The following is an 18,245-nucleotide window of genomic DNA, read 5'->3' on the forward strand; positions in this document are numbered from 1 at the left end:
GGAACAGCTATGGGGGGTAATTGAGCTCTGCACTGTTTCAATGTACCATTTTAAAAGTGTGGATGCAAGTTCCCAATATCAGTATGGGGAGGGTGGGGGAAGAATAACCTCCTCAGCTATATTCAACAAGCAAAGACAGAAACCAAAATAAAGCTAAACAAAACCCGATATTTGGCAATAAAAAGGTGAAATTGTACCATTTCTTGCAGTAGTAGAAGCAAAAGTTGAAGTATACTTGTAGATTTACTGTACAAAAAAAAAGTGCAATGTATTAGGAGGGAAACACACTTCATGTACTGTAAACACAGCCAAGTAGTCTCCTCTTAAACTAAAAACAAAACAAACTGGTTTGTTTAATAAGCACGCTGTCTGAACTGTGGTTTTTGAAATAAACAGACAGACACTGGTGTTAAGTGGTCGCAGGTTTATTCGAGTTTCTTTTTTTCAATTTAAGTCGCCAGTAGGCATAGACCATGAAGGCTAAGCAAGCTAGGAGGCCAGTCGCTGACACTATAATGAGCCAAGAAGGGGTGTCAGGATCTGTGGAGAGAGAAAAAAAAAAAATTAGGAACAGAGTCACAGGCTTTGAGAAACAAGCCCAAGAAAGTTGGTCAATAGACAAATTAATACAAAAAAAAAAAAACTTGATTGAAAACACATGGGGAGTAATTATTCCAAAACTATAAAAATCTACACTGCAAAGAAAACCAGCATCTAGAGACAAATCAAGATCTGTTACAGGAAAACAGACTAGATCTGGTCATTTCGAAACTCAAATTGTGCCAGACAGCCAGATGCTCAAATACTGCAAGGCAAGCCAAACTAAACAGATAAGGAACAGCTGCATTATAAGAGTGAGGAGGAGGCATGACCATTTATATAAACTTAAATTGCTTTATTATAGAGCAATTGGGATAAACTTGATCGGAGTAAAAAGATACTAACTCAGTATCTTCACGAGAGATCTCGATCAGAACTTGCTATGCATGTATATTTTAGACAAGGACAGGAAAGGAAAGGGTTCTTTCTTGAGATTACCCAACAGACTGGTGGCTGCATCAGCAGAACTCTGCAGACTGATTCCTCCAGAGGACACAACACCGTGCTGCACTCCCAGAGACCAGGCACCTCTCCCTGAAACAAAAAAAGGGGCTTCCACATGACAGCACTGCAACACCCAAACAAACCACTTCCAAGAAAAAAAAAAGTCCTGCTGGTTACATTCAAAAGGGACTTGGTTTCTACATTAACATTCAAATGACATATCCTCTTGGGTGTGTCCTGTATGATTTGAGGAGTCTTCCAAGTTCATTGGCCACACTTGCCTAACTCCAGCAAAACGTACTAAAAGGTACTGTGTGAAGCATTATGTTAATTTGCTGCGTGAAACTGTTTTGTTTTTATGTCAAGTAAATGGCTTAGTCGTTCTGTGAGCTAGTCAGGGACCTGCATCAATGTTCAGTTAGTACTCCGAGTGGGAGTTAGGTTTGTTTGTTTTAAGCGCTAAACAACAAGTTGTGTCCTGGGTCTCATCTATAGGGGCAAATTAACAACCGTGAATATGGCCATGTTACACAAGATAGTCCATAAACAAGGGATTCAAGTGGGGTTGATGTGCAAAAAATGTTCCACCAGCCACGAAGGTGCAATGTTCTTGTAATATTAATTAGATATGTTCTGTGAATGTCACTTTCTGATTTGTTGAGAAATCCCCCAGCTGAGTTATGACCCACACGTGCAAAATAATGTGTTTCTTGTAAACGCAGCAGGGCGTTGCACAACACTTGCTGTAATAGCACAGTGTTCTTTTTCTTCAGACTGGATCCCATTCAGGTTAGGACAAGCTTAGGACAAGAACCAGCCCAGCAAACTACTAGCTCCAAGCACTGTGCCTCCCACACAGGCCCATGAGAGCAGCCACTCTGTGTCTCCGGAGAAACATAGTCCCCATCGTCACAGGCAAAAGGACCGACCAATAACAGCACTCATTAGAACCAATGACTCATATGCATGCCAGGTGGGCACACTACTTAATATCCTGCCACTGAAAAGCATTTCAGCACCCAACTGTGACCTACTGGAAAATTACAGAGATATTGTGAAAGCACTTCATATACAGTGGTGACCTTGGAAAGTAATCATTTCTAATCAAAGTGGAGAGTCAATTGTCAAAGTGTGTAGTAAATATTTGTATAACACTAGCGTTGAACATGGTTCAATGAGTGCTGGCATTGGACTCCCATGATGCTTCAGTGCAGGTCATGTGACTTCACTTTGCTCAGTCAGGATATACATCTCATGGAAGGCCTCTATCACATGAGTTTTGCCCATGACCTGCATACATGAGCACCAAATCCAAACACTGCATGAACTTACTAACCTATATCCAGCACACAAGTACCGAGTGGTTTTAAGCCAATGGTGATCCTCCAGGAGTCATGCCAAACTCACCTTTCCTCTGCTTGCCAGGTATACAGGCTCCTGAGCAAGCCTGGTCAGAACTCAGCGCTTGGGCATCACATATGATCACGGCACAGTGGAAATAGATCTGAAATAGATACAGAATATAAAAAGTGCCATCATTTAATCGAGTTGAAAAATTGACGAACCAGTGAACTTATCAATTTATTAATATTTAAACATTTCATTTTGTAAATTCAGATTTAAAATAGTTACTTTATGGTAGCTCGGACAACAAGATTTGACGCAAACTACAGCATGCTCTGGGATCGAGACCCAAACTCTACTGACCTCCTTGTCCAGGAGCTGTTTGGACTGCATGTCTACGAAGGTGAACATCTTCACATCGAAGCGCTTGTAGTGTCCCGGGAGCTGTACTCTCCTTGTGGGCTTCACCTGGTGGAACACAGTCTTGTACTTGTCTCCTTTAAACTCACAGCTGAAAGAAACATTTAGAGATTGTATGAAAACCACTGGAGAAATAAATAGTTTTATTGGAAGTACAAACTTCTTCCAGCGAATCTTATGTATGGACAACGCTGGTCTCTACCTGTCCTTGATCACTGGCCACATGAGGGTGCTTGAGGGGTCGGCTCCCAGGGTCCCCCAACAGTCCTTGAGAAAGAGCTCAATCCCAGGGTCATCACTAAGCACAGAGACCTCCACAAACAGGGGGTCCCGCAGGAGCTTGGTGATGGGGAACTCCTCCTTGGGGTATGGTGTAGTGTAGCCAGGGTCTGAAGAGAAACACAGTGAAACACCTCAGGAGTGCACAGAGGGACCCAGGGCTCCACTTCAGAAAAGGTGCACCATAAAATGTGAATGCTGACAAAAGGGCTTGGTCATGATAACTGGGGAAAAATAAGGGTTATTCAAAATTGTAACAAAGCTCAAATGCACCTGCAAATACTGTTGGAATGATCAATCCCTGCAACCATCACTACACATCGAACCAAGGAGGCAACTCCCACATTTCAGGTCTTTACCTACCAGTAGAACTCAAGCCAGGTAAATGTATACCACTTTACAGTCAGGGATGTGCCTGGAGTTTACTTTACCTCTCAAGTCAAAATACTGCCATACACGGCACTTGTTTTTATTGTCCAATAAGTGGAGTCAGGTTGGTGGCTTTATGTGGGCACAAGCTATAAACTTGCTTATAGTCCAAAAACTTATCACTAACCATTTCTAAGTCGGTACACCAAGGATAATATTTAAAATGTGTTTATTACCTTGCACTGATCTATGTTGTATGCATTCGTTTTCTTATTCAGAACTATATTTAATCCAAAAGGTTTCTTGCATCCTTCTTTGGACTTTTGGTTTGTAACCCCAACCCCCTTGGAGAACGCGGTGAGAGTGGGTTGCAGTCACCTTACCTCTCATAATATCCAGGGAGAGCTTGAACTCCCCCTGTCCCAGGGCTGGTTTAGGGAGGCTCTGCTTGTATTTACTGAACAGCTCCAGAGACAGCTGGTCTGTCTGCAGATACTGGCACAGCAGAGTCACCCTGCAATAAAGAACCAGAGTAGGAAATCAGACTCCCATTGCATAGCAGATTGATCCATTCCTGGTGTCACGACATTTAATAAGACACATACAAGCTGGTTACCTGAACACAGTGGCTTACTTACTTGTACGGAGTGTGTCTGGTGGTATTGTCATTCGCCGTTACTTTACTTGAAATCTCATTGTCATAGACAACATAATCCCCATGAACCTAAAAAAGCGAAAGAAATCTCATAAGGAAAACATTCTTGTCCTTGGCAAAAACTGTCAGACTGCCCGTTTTGTTTACAACCCTGTGGCTACCAGTATAGTCAAGGGTAAACCAAGTTAAAGCAAGTTCACCCACTTCATTGAAGGAATAAATAGTTTACTTGCTCCTGCTCTATTGCGATAAGAAAATCCTGGCTATACCAAGGATTAAAACCAAGACATATTCCAATGCATTACAGGAAGCGACTCTGTACACCCGACGGACAGAATTTTTACCAATTAACCTTTAACCCACAACTGACATGCAATCTGCCAAGGGCATCTCTGCACAGCCTTCGTGCCGACCACGAACACCAGCAATATTCATTTACTCGCTTCGGTTGCTGAAGGCAGCTGACAGTGGTGCAGCAGTAAAAAAAGGGAGGGTAGAATTGTCATGTTCAAGTCCCAACCTATATCTAACAGGAACTTTAATGACAGGAACAGAATATGTATAGTACATGTAATAGAATAACTGAGCCCTGTCTGCAAAGCTTGTGAATAAAACGCAAGTTATGAATTAGGGGTGTTAACAGTTTATGGCAAGTGTTGGCGATAATTATCCCTAAATCTTAACCATTAACAATATGCATGTCAAGTACAGAAGGATGTGTACAATGTACAGCTATGTATTCAATATTGAGTCTTTACCCTATACACCCATTAACGTTGTCTCATCCACATTCTGTTGCAGTATATATCATGAAGAACCACACCCTAATTGCGAGTTTGCTGGGTAGGTCCAAACATAACGTTCAAATGTGAACTGGTTAATCCGAATTGTTAAATGTTTGGGACTTTGTTTAATTTCCTTATTGCCCGATGAGTTGAAGGGATCGCTGCAGGTGTCCCTCATCAGTATCTCTCCTCTCACCTCCTTGGTGGTCCCGCAGGTATTGACTGTGAACTCAAAGGAGGTCAGGTTGTCTGTGACCTCGGAGGGGCCGCAGCGAGGGTCCCGGAGAGACAGGCTGTGCAGATCCACTGCTGGAGACGCAGAGATCCTGAGAGCGCGCGCCTTCATTTCACCCGTCGCTGTGCAAACTGGAAAACACAGATGTGAGCACAGGCCAAGTCATCTTCATCAGAAACAAAGGATTCCTCCTCCCGTTGCACATTTTACTAGTACCATCAGTGTCAGACTACAGCATTATGGTTTTACTCAACATTACGGATGTTTAAAACATTTAGTAGGACAGTGATCTAAAAGCTAAAAAGAATCAGCACCACTCAAAAATGCCTCCGTCTCTCCTTCCTATATAAAAGGAATTTCCCCTTCGATAGTGCTGAAAGGCGCTAGAGGGATGGGAATCGTTCATACCCAGCTCTCCCCCGGTGAGGAAGGTGCACAGCTGCTCTGCCTTCACAACAGTCTTCCCCATCACAGAGTCACGAAAAGAAACTGCCAGCGCCATCACCCTGGAATCTGCAGTAACACTCTGCAACAAACACAGCATTCATTGGAATTTAGACTAGCACCCTCCCGCCTGTTCCGTGCCCCTCTGAAGTTTATTAAATCAATGAGAGGGGGACTAGGTTACCCGGTGGAGGAGGTCGGGGGACTGGATGCCCACACAGAGCCAGAAGTTGGCGCCGTGGTCTCGGTAGATGTAGCCCCTCTGGGAGGTGAGAACAGGGACCTCCCACACATAGAAGCGCCAGAACTCCTCTGCGTTTCCTTTGCTCACATTGAAGCAAATCCGCTCGTCGCCGCAGCTCCCATGCAGAACAGGAAACACTGGTAAAAAAACAAACTGGGTTTACCACAGAACGTACTCTCCAGTGCCTGCCAAGATTTCCAATGCGACTCCGTTAGACAGTATCTAGAGCACAAGTTTGAAGAACCTGGTTTCCTCCCATTTACTTCCTGTGTTCTAGGTAATAGGACCCCATCCACCCACCTACAGTGGATTCAGAGCGCAGATAAAGTCCTTCTACCTTCTGCACAGGAAATGGACTTTTAGTGTCCGAGTCAAAGCAAGTCAATTAGGGAATCATGAAACAATTTCTTGGTCTGAAAGTTAAAGTGGCTCTTACCAACATCCGAGCGGTTATAGGTATGCGTCTCCGTTTCTTTCACAGTCTCCTCTGTCCTCTCGGAATTGAGAAACAGAAACGAGGGAGTGGTTGAGTACTGAGAGCTGGTCCCTCCAATGTACTGTCAACATTGAGACACAAAAAGCAAAAGTTTAACAAGGACAAAAAAAAAAAAGCCCCACTACACACCTACCCTCACAGAGAACACATCATACATGTATCGAGATTACCTTGCGTGGCACCACCGGTGTGCCATACTTGGCAAAGACATTGACGTACTGGAAGTTCACATCTTTTATCATGGTAACATTGGCACCCTGCGCTGCGATGTCCGCGAGTGAATAGCTGATGGTGCCATCGATTGAAATGCTGGAGACTATATAATCCAGAGGTATCGGGCCATAGGTGATGTTGAATCCCATCTCATTACCGGTTACTAGAAGCGAACAGAAATGAAATATCAATTCCAGTAGTGTGGCTGGGTTGAGCTTGCAGGTCCCTTCCTGGTTACTTTGAAGATTCTTGCCCTGTATAGAATAGATTTGCTTGGACAACCCCTCATACAATACAGAAAGCCTAACTGTTCCCTTTACTGCCGCAACTCCCCACAACAGCTCAGGAGAACTGAAGGTCAGTCAGGGTCCTCTGATCCCACAACCAAGCCAACTGCTTCTTTACACCCAGGAGGTGGAGAGTGGATGTTGAAGAGCTATTGGCTTCTGGAGGACACTGGCCAGCTCAGTGGTGAATCCCAAGCAAAGAACTGTAACTTTGAACAGCCTGGACAGGAACCTACTCTCCCCTGAATGCAGGACTCCCACTGCACACCATGCAGCTGTGCTTTTACCAGGGGAGATGTTGAGAGCCGGCTTGTCAGGTCAGAGTTATAAAATTTGTTTAGAAAACATTTGGTAGTGCAATAGTACTGTTATTTGCAATATGCATAACCCAGAAGAGCTCAATTATTGCAATCATAAGTTAAGGAAATTATTAAATGGCATTGGAAATTTCTCATCCATTATGCACTCACTGGGAGTTGACCTTGTGAGACCGAATCCCGTTTTACATGGAACTACAATATGCATCTCAAAACCACACACGAACAGCCATGCCCATTACTAAAAAAACGCACAAAACCCATCTGTTAGCCTCACTTCTTCCTGTGCATTTTAATAAGTGCTCGCCATCCCTGCAGGAACACAAGCTGATTAGAGGCATTAATCTTCTGCCCCAGTTATCAGACCCGTCATCACGCCTCCTACAAATTACAAGCACTGAGAAATCCAGGAGATTGGAAAACCAGCCAAGGTCAGCAGCGCCTGATCAAAATCATTTACTGCAGCGGTGGAAATATTATTCTGCCGATGGGGGAAGAGACTCTCAGCAAGATCAATGCATTCCATTAAAAATAAGATTGTTTCTCGCCCGACTCTTCAGCAGCTCACCTGCCACGCACACCTATTCCCTAGGATGTAGTGCAGTTTTGAAAAAAAAAAAAAAAGCAATATTTTAATATAGGCAATCTTACAATTTTATATCACACATATTTCTGTGGTATCCGATACCATGCAAGGCTAAGAATTCTCTTCATGCAGCTGTAGGAAGGAAACAGAAATTAGCAGGTTTGCTCAAACATTAGGCTCCTGATCATTAACATAATCCCATTTCCTAAACCTGGGACTGGGCTGTCAAAAGGCAGAAGTGTTCTTGCCTGTGAACTCTGGATTCAGGTCGTCGGGGTGACACGAGTCCACTGGAAGGTAGATCACCACAAGGTTATTGCTCCGGTCAGCCTGGTCCCTCCACATGTGCACCAAACTCAGCTGGTTTCTGTAGACCATTTCCTCCTCCTGTGATCGGGAGCAATGGAAGCCCGGTTAGCAGAGAGTGGCTATAAAAGGTTAAACCCCTTTCCACACTACCTCTAGAAATCACAGTAAACCCCGACATTGAGGAGATACAAACCTTTCAGGTGCCTGTATCTGATGGAAATGATGTTGCAATAAGCTATACTGTATATAATTCATATACAGTGTAGCTAGAATATAGGGCTGTGAGGATTCTAACCCCACTCAAGGCTCTTGTGCAGTGTGGATCAGCTTGCATGGCAAAGTGCTCTACCAGTCTATAGAAAACACTGCAACTTAGGTTTTCATTTTGAATGGAGAGAAAATGACATGGTTAACATGTACCGATTGCAATTTAGTTAGGGATGATTGAGTATTGTAGTTAAAGGGAGCTTCAGTAGGTGTAGACCCCTCCACCACACATACATTCCCTCACCAGTTTGTATTCAACATTGTTCTTTTTGGGGTAGGTCACAGTGACCTCTTGGGCACTGTGCTGCAACAGAAAGCCTCTCTCGTCCATGTCCGTCTGAGAAACAGTGATCCCGTCGACCTGAATGCCGAAGACGAGGTCTACCGTTTCTCCGCTGGCGGGGGTCCGCACGATGGGCACGGACACGGTAACGTCGGCTCCTGCACAGCGGACCTGAACTAAAACACAGCGGAGCCAACGAGAGTCAGCGAGAACTGCAAGGCATCAAGCAGACACCGTCAGGCAGGGGTAAAACAGAGAGGTTTAAACATCTGAACCCTTCGTTAACTTCAAGATCATTATCACGGGTCCCCTGGTCTGGCAGCAATACGTCCGCTTCCTTTTCTTAGAGCAGTTCCATGATGGTCCACAGACCCCTGCTAATCTGCAGACTGATACTTCAACAATGCAGTGATCTTGTAGACTACACCAAAAGGCTAGAAACACACCCTTACTGACCCTGCACAAGCAGGAAGCATCACAACAGCCCCTACGATCACATACCTTCTGGACAGACGGCGCTCAAGTCGTAGCGCAGCCCGATGAGAAGTTCCTCATGCTTTGCCATCATGGTGTACGTCAAGGATTGATAGTCAAAGACATCCTGAACAGAGGAGACAGCTGTGTTTCAAACCCGACTCAATACAGCCTGGCTCCAACTTCTAACAAGCTTTCAATTTCCCCAAGAGCAAGACGGGCTGGGGATTTCTTTATTTAAAATGAGGCTGCTTACTTTCTTCTAGGCAACACACACCGTTTATGATCAACAAAATATTTATGACAGGACCTGGCAGGTTAGTAGGAGACCTCTATTCATAGGCACTGAAAACAATTTCTTTGGAGCAATGTATTTATCTAGGACAGAATCTCTCAATTATTCCAAAATGTAAAAGAAAATGACAGTAACACAGATAAATAGTACACAAGAGGAGATTGAGAGTGCAGAGTAGCACATATTGCAATGACCAATTCCTCTACTGCTGCATAAGGGTTAGAGTCACACTGTAGTCCTGCACAAAGTCTGGGTTTTCACAGCTCTCCAGGTATAGTATTGAAATGATCAGGTGACTGAAATTTGAGCAGTCAGGCCCTTGCTAAAAAAGGAGTTCACGTACCTATAGGTGGGAGGCAATTTAATAGGAGCTCCTGATCATTTAAATATACCGATTTGAATCAAACCCCTGTGTGGGTCTAGTGCGCATTTCTAACCCTGTACAGATTCTGTCAGCTGGCACAGTTCTCCACACTCTTTAGGTCTTGCCTTTTTTCCGATGATCGGGCTGCTGTGGGGAACTCTCAGGGTGATCCAGCCGTAATAGCTGCTGATGTTCAGACCAAAGCCGTTCCTCAATATCCAAGGCTGGTCCACGTTGATCAGACTCCCGTCCGGATAATGGACTTCAAAAAACCAAGGGCCCTCCTGGTCCTGAGCATGATGCTGATTCACAAGAGAAGAAAGCAGCACTCAGCGAGCTAGTCGTAAAGCTTAGCCCGTGTGTTCAGGGCTAAACTACGTCCACTAGGGGCAGAGTGGAAGGTTAATGGTTACACTGTGGTGTACCAGGCAGATTTAGAAGCGAGACATGTTTCTTAGAGCTCTACTTAGGCCACAGGAGTGCTTTATAACTGGTTTAAAAAACGAAAGTCACCAGGATGCGAGGACCTACAATGATCTATAAAATTAGGAATACAGCTTTAGACAAGATAATTTCATACAAAGTTGATCCTTTAAGACAGATTAATCATGTAGGTGGTTAACATGATTAGTGTTCTTCAGACGTACACTGCAGATACGCATGTGTGTAACTGCGCCCCCTTGTGGAATATGCATGGCTCCATGATGTACAATATACAGGAGTTACACTTGCAGGCAGTTGTGTCCAATGGTTAGAACAATTTGGTTAACATTTAGGTTTAAGGTTAATTAAAACAAAAGCTTAGCAGTCTAGCCCTTCTGAAACAGTCAAAAACTATTGCAATTGGGGTACACTGTGGAAGTACATGATGCAACTGGGGCTCAACTGTACATACCAGACCAGCCTGGAAAGGAATGTCAACCTTCAGGGACACCTGCAAAAAGCAATGGGGAGTTTAGAAGGTACGGGACACACATTTGTACAGAACACCTCCTGTATAAAGTGCAATACTAGGAACAGAACACTGGGGAGGTCATGATCCCCTTGAATGAAGAGGAAACAGCGTAGAATAATTTCATTACTGAAATCAATGACCCTGATTACTACCAAGGCAGGGCTTGTTTCTCAGATCCGATTAGCACTAATCTTGAACAATGGAACGTTTGAAACAGGACCAGTAGACCATAATGCTAATCTGAATCTGATAATTCATCTCTTATCTCCTTGGTAACCTGCCTTGTTGTTAAAGACAGCATGCTATTGAGCCTTAAGCTTTACAGGTACAGTCAGTCCATCTTTAAAACGCGTTTGACTGGGAAAGTCATAAGCCAATTGTAATCCTTGAATTAGTTCAGAAAATGTGTGTTTTAATTTAAGTTTTGCTGCCATCTGCTGGTTATGATGCACAATCCATCCACATACTATAAAATGCATTGAGTGCTAAACCCCATCTGGACATTTCTAAAATGCACAAATTAAAGTGATTGAGGTCTCCACAGAAATCAGGTACAGGCAGGCGAGGGTCATTGCTGTTGATTGGGTTAATTTACCATTGAGAAAAAAAAGCTGCTTGGATTGGTGACAATTGCGGAGAACAGCAATCCACACAAACCCAAGCAGCTGTTTCTTCACTTAATGGTAAATGAACCTCACCACAACCTGAACGCCCAGTTTGTGCAGCTCTGTGAAAGATCATACCTCAATATACTCCTCCTCGCAGAACACTTTCCTCTTCACCGCCAGCTCCTTCTGCACACAGGTGAAGGAGAACACGTCTGCTCCCGACACGGAGGAGTTCCTCAGCTGCTCGTACTCCACTTCGATCGTCAGCAGCACCCGCTCACCCTGCAAGAGGAGTTCAAATACTCTCCATCAACCGGGGCTCAAACACAGAGGCATTGCACCGCTATCAAGTTTGCATGAGGTTACACCCTAGCCAGAACACATTACAGTATCCTTTAAAAAGGACCAATGCCAGGTTAAGCATGTTATAATAATGCGCTACAGACGCACTTGCATATAATGCACTATTCTTAGCAGGGTCCCTCTGGAGTAGCTGTGGATGCAATTCCCCCATTTGAGGTCAGAAATTTACACATGGAGATTAAGGCGTCCATGTGGACTTCTTACACCATTCTTGATACAGGTTGTAAATTGTACACTTTTGAAAAGAAACATCTTAAAAGCAAACGCATTTTAATTAACGTTGTTTCTGGAACCACACCAGATTAAAAGTAGTTTAGAAAGCCATGCTTTCCAATTGCGTTGCACTTGAGTTATGTAGTGAACGGAAAATGTATTAAATGTCATCAGAAACCATTGTTCAAACATAGAAAATAGAAAACCTAGCTGGTATAACCTAGTGTTAAACATGAACTGGATGCACACAATTAATCCTCTCATGCATGCTGACCTCAGAGCGATGGATGAAAAAAAAAAAAAAAAACACACATGTACTGCTAGCCTCTACATGGGGGACACTTAGAGCAAATGCATGATGACCTCATAGGAGGATCCCCCCCCCCCCCCCCCCAAAAAAAAAAAAAAAAAAAAAAAAAAAAAAAAAAAAAAAGCAATGAATGCATGAAAGGGTTCACACACACCCCTTACCTCCAAATACAAGTGGCAGGCCATCAGTGAAACCAGGAGGTTTAAATCCCCTTTATAGTTCTTCTTGAGCTTGTAACCACACTTGGCATTCAGGGAGGGCTCCAACAGATGGGCCGAACCTTGGTCATCTGAAAGAGGAACCCCCGACACACACACCAAATCAGAGGAACCAGGGCTGCCAAAACTACTGCACAAGTAAGTCGTTTGTTTTGCCGGTTAACATTTGAATGCAGCAAGTAGCTTCAGTTTATTATTATGATTAAATGGTTCCCCTAGACCCCTGATCTAGTGCTTAGTGTGTATCCCAAGCAAACCAAAGTCAACTTGTGTCAGATCACTAGACAGCACCACAGATGAGATCAGTCATTCTTTATAGAAGTCAGTGCCAGCACCATCTAGCGAGCCGCTATACTAGTTTTGTTCAGCTGGCACTGAAGCGTGCTAGATGGTATTGGCACTTAATATAAAGACGCTTTGGTTAATCAAAGCTATATAATGTATCTCGGCTCATGAACTCAGTCAATACTATAACAGATCTATAAAATACAATGTCTGTGTAATTGAGCGATGTTTAAGCCGCTTGCTTTTAAATGTTTGTGTCATTCGTGTCCGATCACTTGATTGCATAGCATAAACCAGCGCATGATGGTGCACCCAATCTGATTGAGATCAGTCGATTGAATGGGACGTTATCAAGCATAAATCACCCCATAGCAGTGGGCCAGCAGGTACCTACTAGCCTCCCAACAAGTAGTCGGTCCGAATCAAGTCCGAATCAGTGGTGGAATGACCTTCCTACAGATGTCAGGACTGCCCAGTCCCTGACCACATTCCGGCGCCTCCTTAAGACTCACCTCTTCAAAGAGCACCTGTAGAACTCCTCTATTTGTATCCTGGGACACCATCACCCTTCCTGTAAATGTGCTTTATTTTGCTCTTATCAGCCCCTATTTTACTGCATTTAATCCTGCACTTCAGAATACTGTAATCTGCCAAGTTTTAACCTGTAGTACTTTGCATTTAATCACATCCTGATGTAACTATCACTATTTAATCATATCCTGATGTAACTATCACTATTACCTGCTGTATTATTGAATTGTGGTTTGTCAAACTTGTACTTTACTTGAACAAAAGTTATTGTATTTCTTGCTCTTATTGTATTACTTGTATTGTAACGCTTGAAATGTTTTTGCTTACGATTGTAAGTCGCCCTGGATAAGGGCGTCTGCTAAGAAATAAATAATAATAATAATTTAATAGACGTCGGATGTAGCAGCCACTAGAGGGCGCTAAACAAGTGGTGTTGAAATAGTAAAAATGTGTTTAATAGTAGTACAGGTTCAGGGGTTGAGACCAGGTTTAGGGGTAGATATTAGGTTAGTTGTAGACATTAGGGGTAGGGGTAGATTTAGGTGTTAGTAGGTACCTACTGGCCCATTCCTGTGGAATGATTTTTGCTTGGTAACATCCCATTCAATCGACTGATCTCAATCAGGTGGGCCGGCTGTTCACACACTGGTCTGGACGGCACTCACCTCTAACAGAAATGTCCACGCTGTAAAGATCTAGGAATGGCTTCGTGATCTGGATCAGAAGGGTGTCAGTCAAGCACTGTCCTTGAATGTTTTCTGAAACACAGAACATTGAAGGAGTCTGAGGACGCACCCTCGGGTTGGAGGGAACCAGACAAAGGGAGCCAACACTGCACCTTCCCAGCACCCAGCCATGTTGCACTTTTATTAGTTAGATAGGTTTCAAATGTGCAGTTTCTAACCACACACTTTATAGGAAAACAGATATCTGCTACCAAAGAGAGAGCTCGGCTTGCTTTCAAAAACTACATTTGAGACCTATATACATGAATGGCAGAGAACTAGATAGTATTTTAGAAGGCAGATTACTTTATGATGATGCTTTTAAGTGCAGTCCCCTTTAGCCCGCAGGGATCTGTGTCTCTTACCGTTTCTCAATCAGGTTATGGTATTTACTCAGACGTATGTACTAGTTTAATCTCCTCAAATTTAAGAGGGTTGTGGCAATTGTGTTGGCGATAACAAGCACAGGTGTTTTAGAACTAGGGATTTTAAAGCATGGGTTTAGATTGAATAGCTAAACTTAGCTTATTTTTTTAAAATCTTTTTTCCAGATTTGCATATACAATTGGAGGGAGCAGTGTTTTATACAACGGAAGAAATCAAATAAATAAAAACAAATCGAAAAACGGGTAACTTTTTTTTAGCCAATTTACAAATAAAGACAGCTCAACTCTCAAATTATTGTCTATCTCCGATTCTCCACAAGTAGGTCCATTTATGATTGGAAAAGTTATGTTTACAGAAGACAAAGCATGCTAGTGGAAATTGCATAATTTAAAATGGTACTTATTTAAGTTATAATTACATCCTAAAAAGAATCTAAAAACAATCAATTTATTTTAACATTAGAAAAAAAACGCGTTTTATTAAAGTGTGCTGAATTAAGTGGCGTTTTTCAATAATAATTTTGACATAACGACATTGTAATGAAATACAATTTGTCTGAATTAATTTGAAAATAACCACATTAATAACGTTTAAGACTAGCTGTAACTAAACATTACTTTACCTACCAGAAAGGATGACGGGGTCGGAGAAACCAGGTAGACAGCCAAGAATTAAAAGAAACCTGAGAACGCAAGTAAAGTACGTGCATCAATAAATAATTCACATTTTAAAATCAATTTTCTGAAGTGCGATTATTTTTAAGAATCGAATACATTACCAGTATCGCGTCACTAAAGAATTCATGCTGGCCTCCATCTGCCGATTCATAGTCTTGCACATTCACAGACGAAGCGGAATAAACAAACGATGAAAGACGTCTCCTCACACCTGCATGTATGTACCCAATCAATTAGCGAATCGACTGGTGCTGTGCAGTCCGGTTCTATAATAAATTGATCTCTGCACGTGTTGTTAATTAAACAAATGGCTCGGGATTATCAATTAAAGCTTTTTTTTTTCCAAAACCAATCTCAACCCTCTGTCCTTCGGGAGCTCCTTTTACGTTGGGAAATAGAAAAGATTGAAGCTCAATGTATGTGTTGAGTGTTGTTTTGGACAGTATACAAACACAAGCTGTACTGTACTGATTCAATTCTTTGAGCCTGTCTGCATACGACATGCCTTTTAAACCGGGGATAATTCTGGTCGCTCTTCTTTGCACTCTTTCCAGAGCAGCAATGTCCTTTTTGTAACAAGGTGACCAGAACAGAACACGATATTCTAGGTCTTAACAAGTTTTAACATTACTTCCCTTGATTTAAATACAACACTTTTCACAATATATCCAAGCATCTTGTTTTTTTTCTTTTTTTATAGCTTCTCCAAATTGTCTAGATGAAGACAAAAAAGAAAAGAGGAACCATGTGCTTTTGCTGATGTGCGTTTTCAATTCCCAATCTGTTTAAAATAGAATCTCATTCAATGCACTGTTGCCTTTGTGTTTCATTGAAAGCTCAGGTAACGACTATTCGTGTTTCAGCAGAACATTGCTGTCTTTATTGGGGTGCGAGTGATTCAGCAAGGGCTATATTTACAACTCAAACAGAGAAGGTACGCTCATGATCCTTGCATGTCCTATTGCAATCAGCTCAGAGCCAGGACGGCCAGTTTTTATAGTGAGTGCAATCATGTAAACCCCACTGTCCACAAGAAGGGTAGAATTCATTAAAGTGCTTTTCAACCCCAGGAGTTAAAACGAGATAAAATGACAATCTAATATGTAGAGCAGCCGTGATAAAGGTTTTCCACAGTGAATTGACACGGTCATTTTACAGTTTCCCTATGCTTTCCTATGCATTTACACAGTTGTCCATGGTTTTATAATTAGATTTACCATTGCATTAAACTCCGCCCCCCCCCTCCAGATATTTTTAACATCAAGCAACTATTGTTCACTTGCATCAGCAACACATTACGAAAACGATTCTTTATCTGCTGGAGTTTCCTGCACACCGTGAAAGGGAAAGCTAACAGTGACGTGTGTGTTTAAAGCACAGGCTATTGAAGTATTACAGTAAATCTTACTGTAAGATATATTGCCACAAAGTCCTATATTTCTATATGAAAAACTCCCACGTTATGGTAAAGGGGAATTCTAAGTTCTAACACTAATTTATTTGACGCTGCAGATACTGAATTAAGATGACGTCAGTCATAGGAAAAGCAGTGATTGCTACTCAGATGTGAGCCAATGCGTCTAGCTTCTGGGAGTTTGAGTTCTTTCAAAGAAAAGAAATAGCAAAAAACAGTGGGGAAACTAGCGTGTGTATATATATATATATACAACATCGCTAAATATATCAAGAGAAATCTAGCCTCTCTTTAGTTACTGTGTTTTAATTCAGAAAGCAGGGGCCAGCTACACAATACCCTTTGCAAGTGTCATCTCCATAGCAAAGCGCTCTGGGGCCCTGCATATACTTGTGTTGAATGTGATACATATGTAAGTACACTGCTTACACACACACTTGAATGGGATGACAATGCATACACACAGAAGGACCTGCACGTTTGGATTTGGCATCGCCCTGGTACAGGGTCTCTATTCCCCTGGCATTCCCTTGTTCAGTCTTGACCTGAGCGCCATTGCAGATGGTACAATGCTGCACTCGTACCCGGGTGGTGATGGCAGCTTTCAGGATGATAATGCGCCCCTCCACCGTGCCAGGATTCTACTTTTGAAAGGAGTAAAACTAAAACATGTCAAAGTGAGGCACAAAACACCCTCAGAGCGCTGAAGACCCTTATGGAACGAAAACAGATTTCAATATATCGGCATATACTGCATAATACATTTTGTAATGTATACTGCATTACATTTGTCAATAGATTTAAATCTATTTTCGTTCCATAATGGGTTGTATTGTTTATTTGTTTGGGTCTAGTTTTGTCAAATGAAACAGACAAAAAGTAACCTAGCAATCATTCAGGAATGAGCAAAGAATGGAGATGTCTATTGTGTTGGGAGCTCAACACTTTGTTTGTTGTTAGAAACCATTGTAGTTTTCACCACAGCTTATAACTACACACTCACACACTTTATACCTTTTGTATTACAGATTTACGTGGATTCAAAATGAGTTGTTACTAACAACAAAAACTGCAGCGTCACCAGCAATGAAGATGACACCGAAATATAGTTGACATTCATTATGGAGAAATGCATTACACACACACGCAAATGAATGCTAATGATAGTCTTTGGCACCTGTTGTCACGAACCCTTATATACAGTATAGCTGTGCACCCAAAGAAATCAAAAAGGAACTGGGCAAGCATAGTGAAATGCTGCTGTTGATAATTATCTTTTGCTGTGTTATAAGAACATTTTAAAAATCCTTATCAAACCTTATCTGAATGTATTTCAGAGCTGGCACTGAGCACCTGTACCAGAAAGTAAACTATAAAAGCACTAGAGAGTGCGCTGCTGACTGTACCTGACTAGCTGTCTCTTCACCGATTGTAAGGACAACATTATTTGGAAAATGTCTGGACTCCTTATTCAGTGACATGTTATTCTACCCAGCATGGCAAAGAACCTCCTGGCTTTCTATTAGACCCCTTGGCATTCAGTGTGATAGGTGCTTTTGCCAGTCACTGTTGTACAAACCCAGTTCTGGAGACCCGAGCCTTCATCTGGCATTGGTTATAGATAGATCGTATAAGGGGTAGCATTGTGCTTAGGGGCTGATCGCTCATTTAAATCATGTTCACGTATTTTTCATGATATCCCATTTAAAAAAACATATTCAAATTCTAGAAAACGCAGCGAAAGTTAAAGCTGAAGTGATTTGCAAACACGAATGCGTTCTCCTTTATTTTACAGAGAAGTCACTTGATATTAAGAATCTCTTTTTCTTTTGGGGGCGATTTATTCTTT

The 18,245-nt window shown here is 42.3% G+C and overlaps 1 protein-coding gene across 1 annotated transcript; it reads right to left on the bottom strand.

The window, feature by feature from the left end:
- Window positions 1-341: 341 nt before the first annotated feature.
- On the bottom strand, window positions 342-15,196 carry LOC117397117 (uncharacterized). The gene is made up of 22 exons (XM_059009765.1): window positions 15,084-15,196; window positions 14,932-14,987; window positions 13,859-13,951; window positions 12,321-12,448; window positions 11,409-11,555; window positions 10,606-10,644; window positions 9,836-10,012; window positions 9,079-9,178; window positions 8,539-8,753; window positions 7,967-8,105; window positions 6,486-6,691; window positions 6,256-6,376; window positions 5,760-5,956; window positions 5,540-5,657; window positions 5,093-5,262; window positions 4,095-4,180; window positions 3,840-3,970; window positions 3,011-3,197; window positions 2,752-2,899; window positions 2,452-2,548; window positions 1,039-1,134; window positions 342-540 (listed from the first exon to the last, which is right to left on the bottom strand). Exons 1-22 carry the CDS (start codon window positions 15,143-15,145, stop codon window positions 410-412), a joined length of 2,844 nt encoding a protein of 947 aa, XP_058865748.1. The 5' UTR covers window positions 15,146-15,196; the 3' UTR covers window positions 342-409.
- Between the last annotated feature and the right edge of the window lie 3,049 nt (window positions 15,197-18,245).

Source organism: Acipenser ruthenus, chromosome 39, assembly GCF_902713425.1.
Source record: "Acipenser ruthenus chromosome 39, fAciRut3.2 maternal haplotype, whole genome shotgun sequence".
NCBI lineage: Eukaryota > Metazoa > Chordata > Actinopteri > Acipenseriformes > Acipenseridae > Acipenser > Acipenser ruthenus.

Excerpts from the sequence above, each read along its gene's own strand:
- LOC117397117 (XM_059009765.1), bottom strand. The coding sequence starts at position 15,145 with ATGTGCAAGACTATGAATCGGCAGATGGAGGCCAGCATGAATTCTTTA. Across the intron at positions 9,179-9,835 it reads GCCCGATCATCGGAAAAAAG|GATGTCTTTGACTATCAATC; the intron begins GCAAGACCTAAA and ends TCCTCTGTTCAG. Across the intron at positions 1,135-2,451 it reads ACCTGGCAAGCAGAGGAAAG|GGAGAGGTGCCTGGTCTCTG; the intron begins GTGAGTTTGGCA and ends TTTTTGTTTCAG.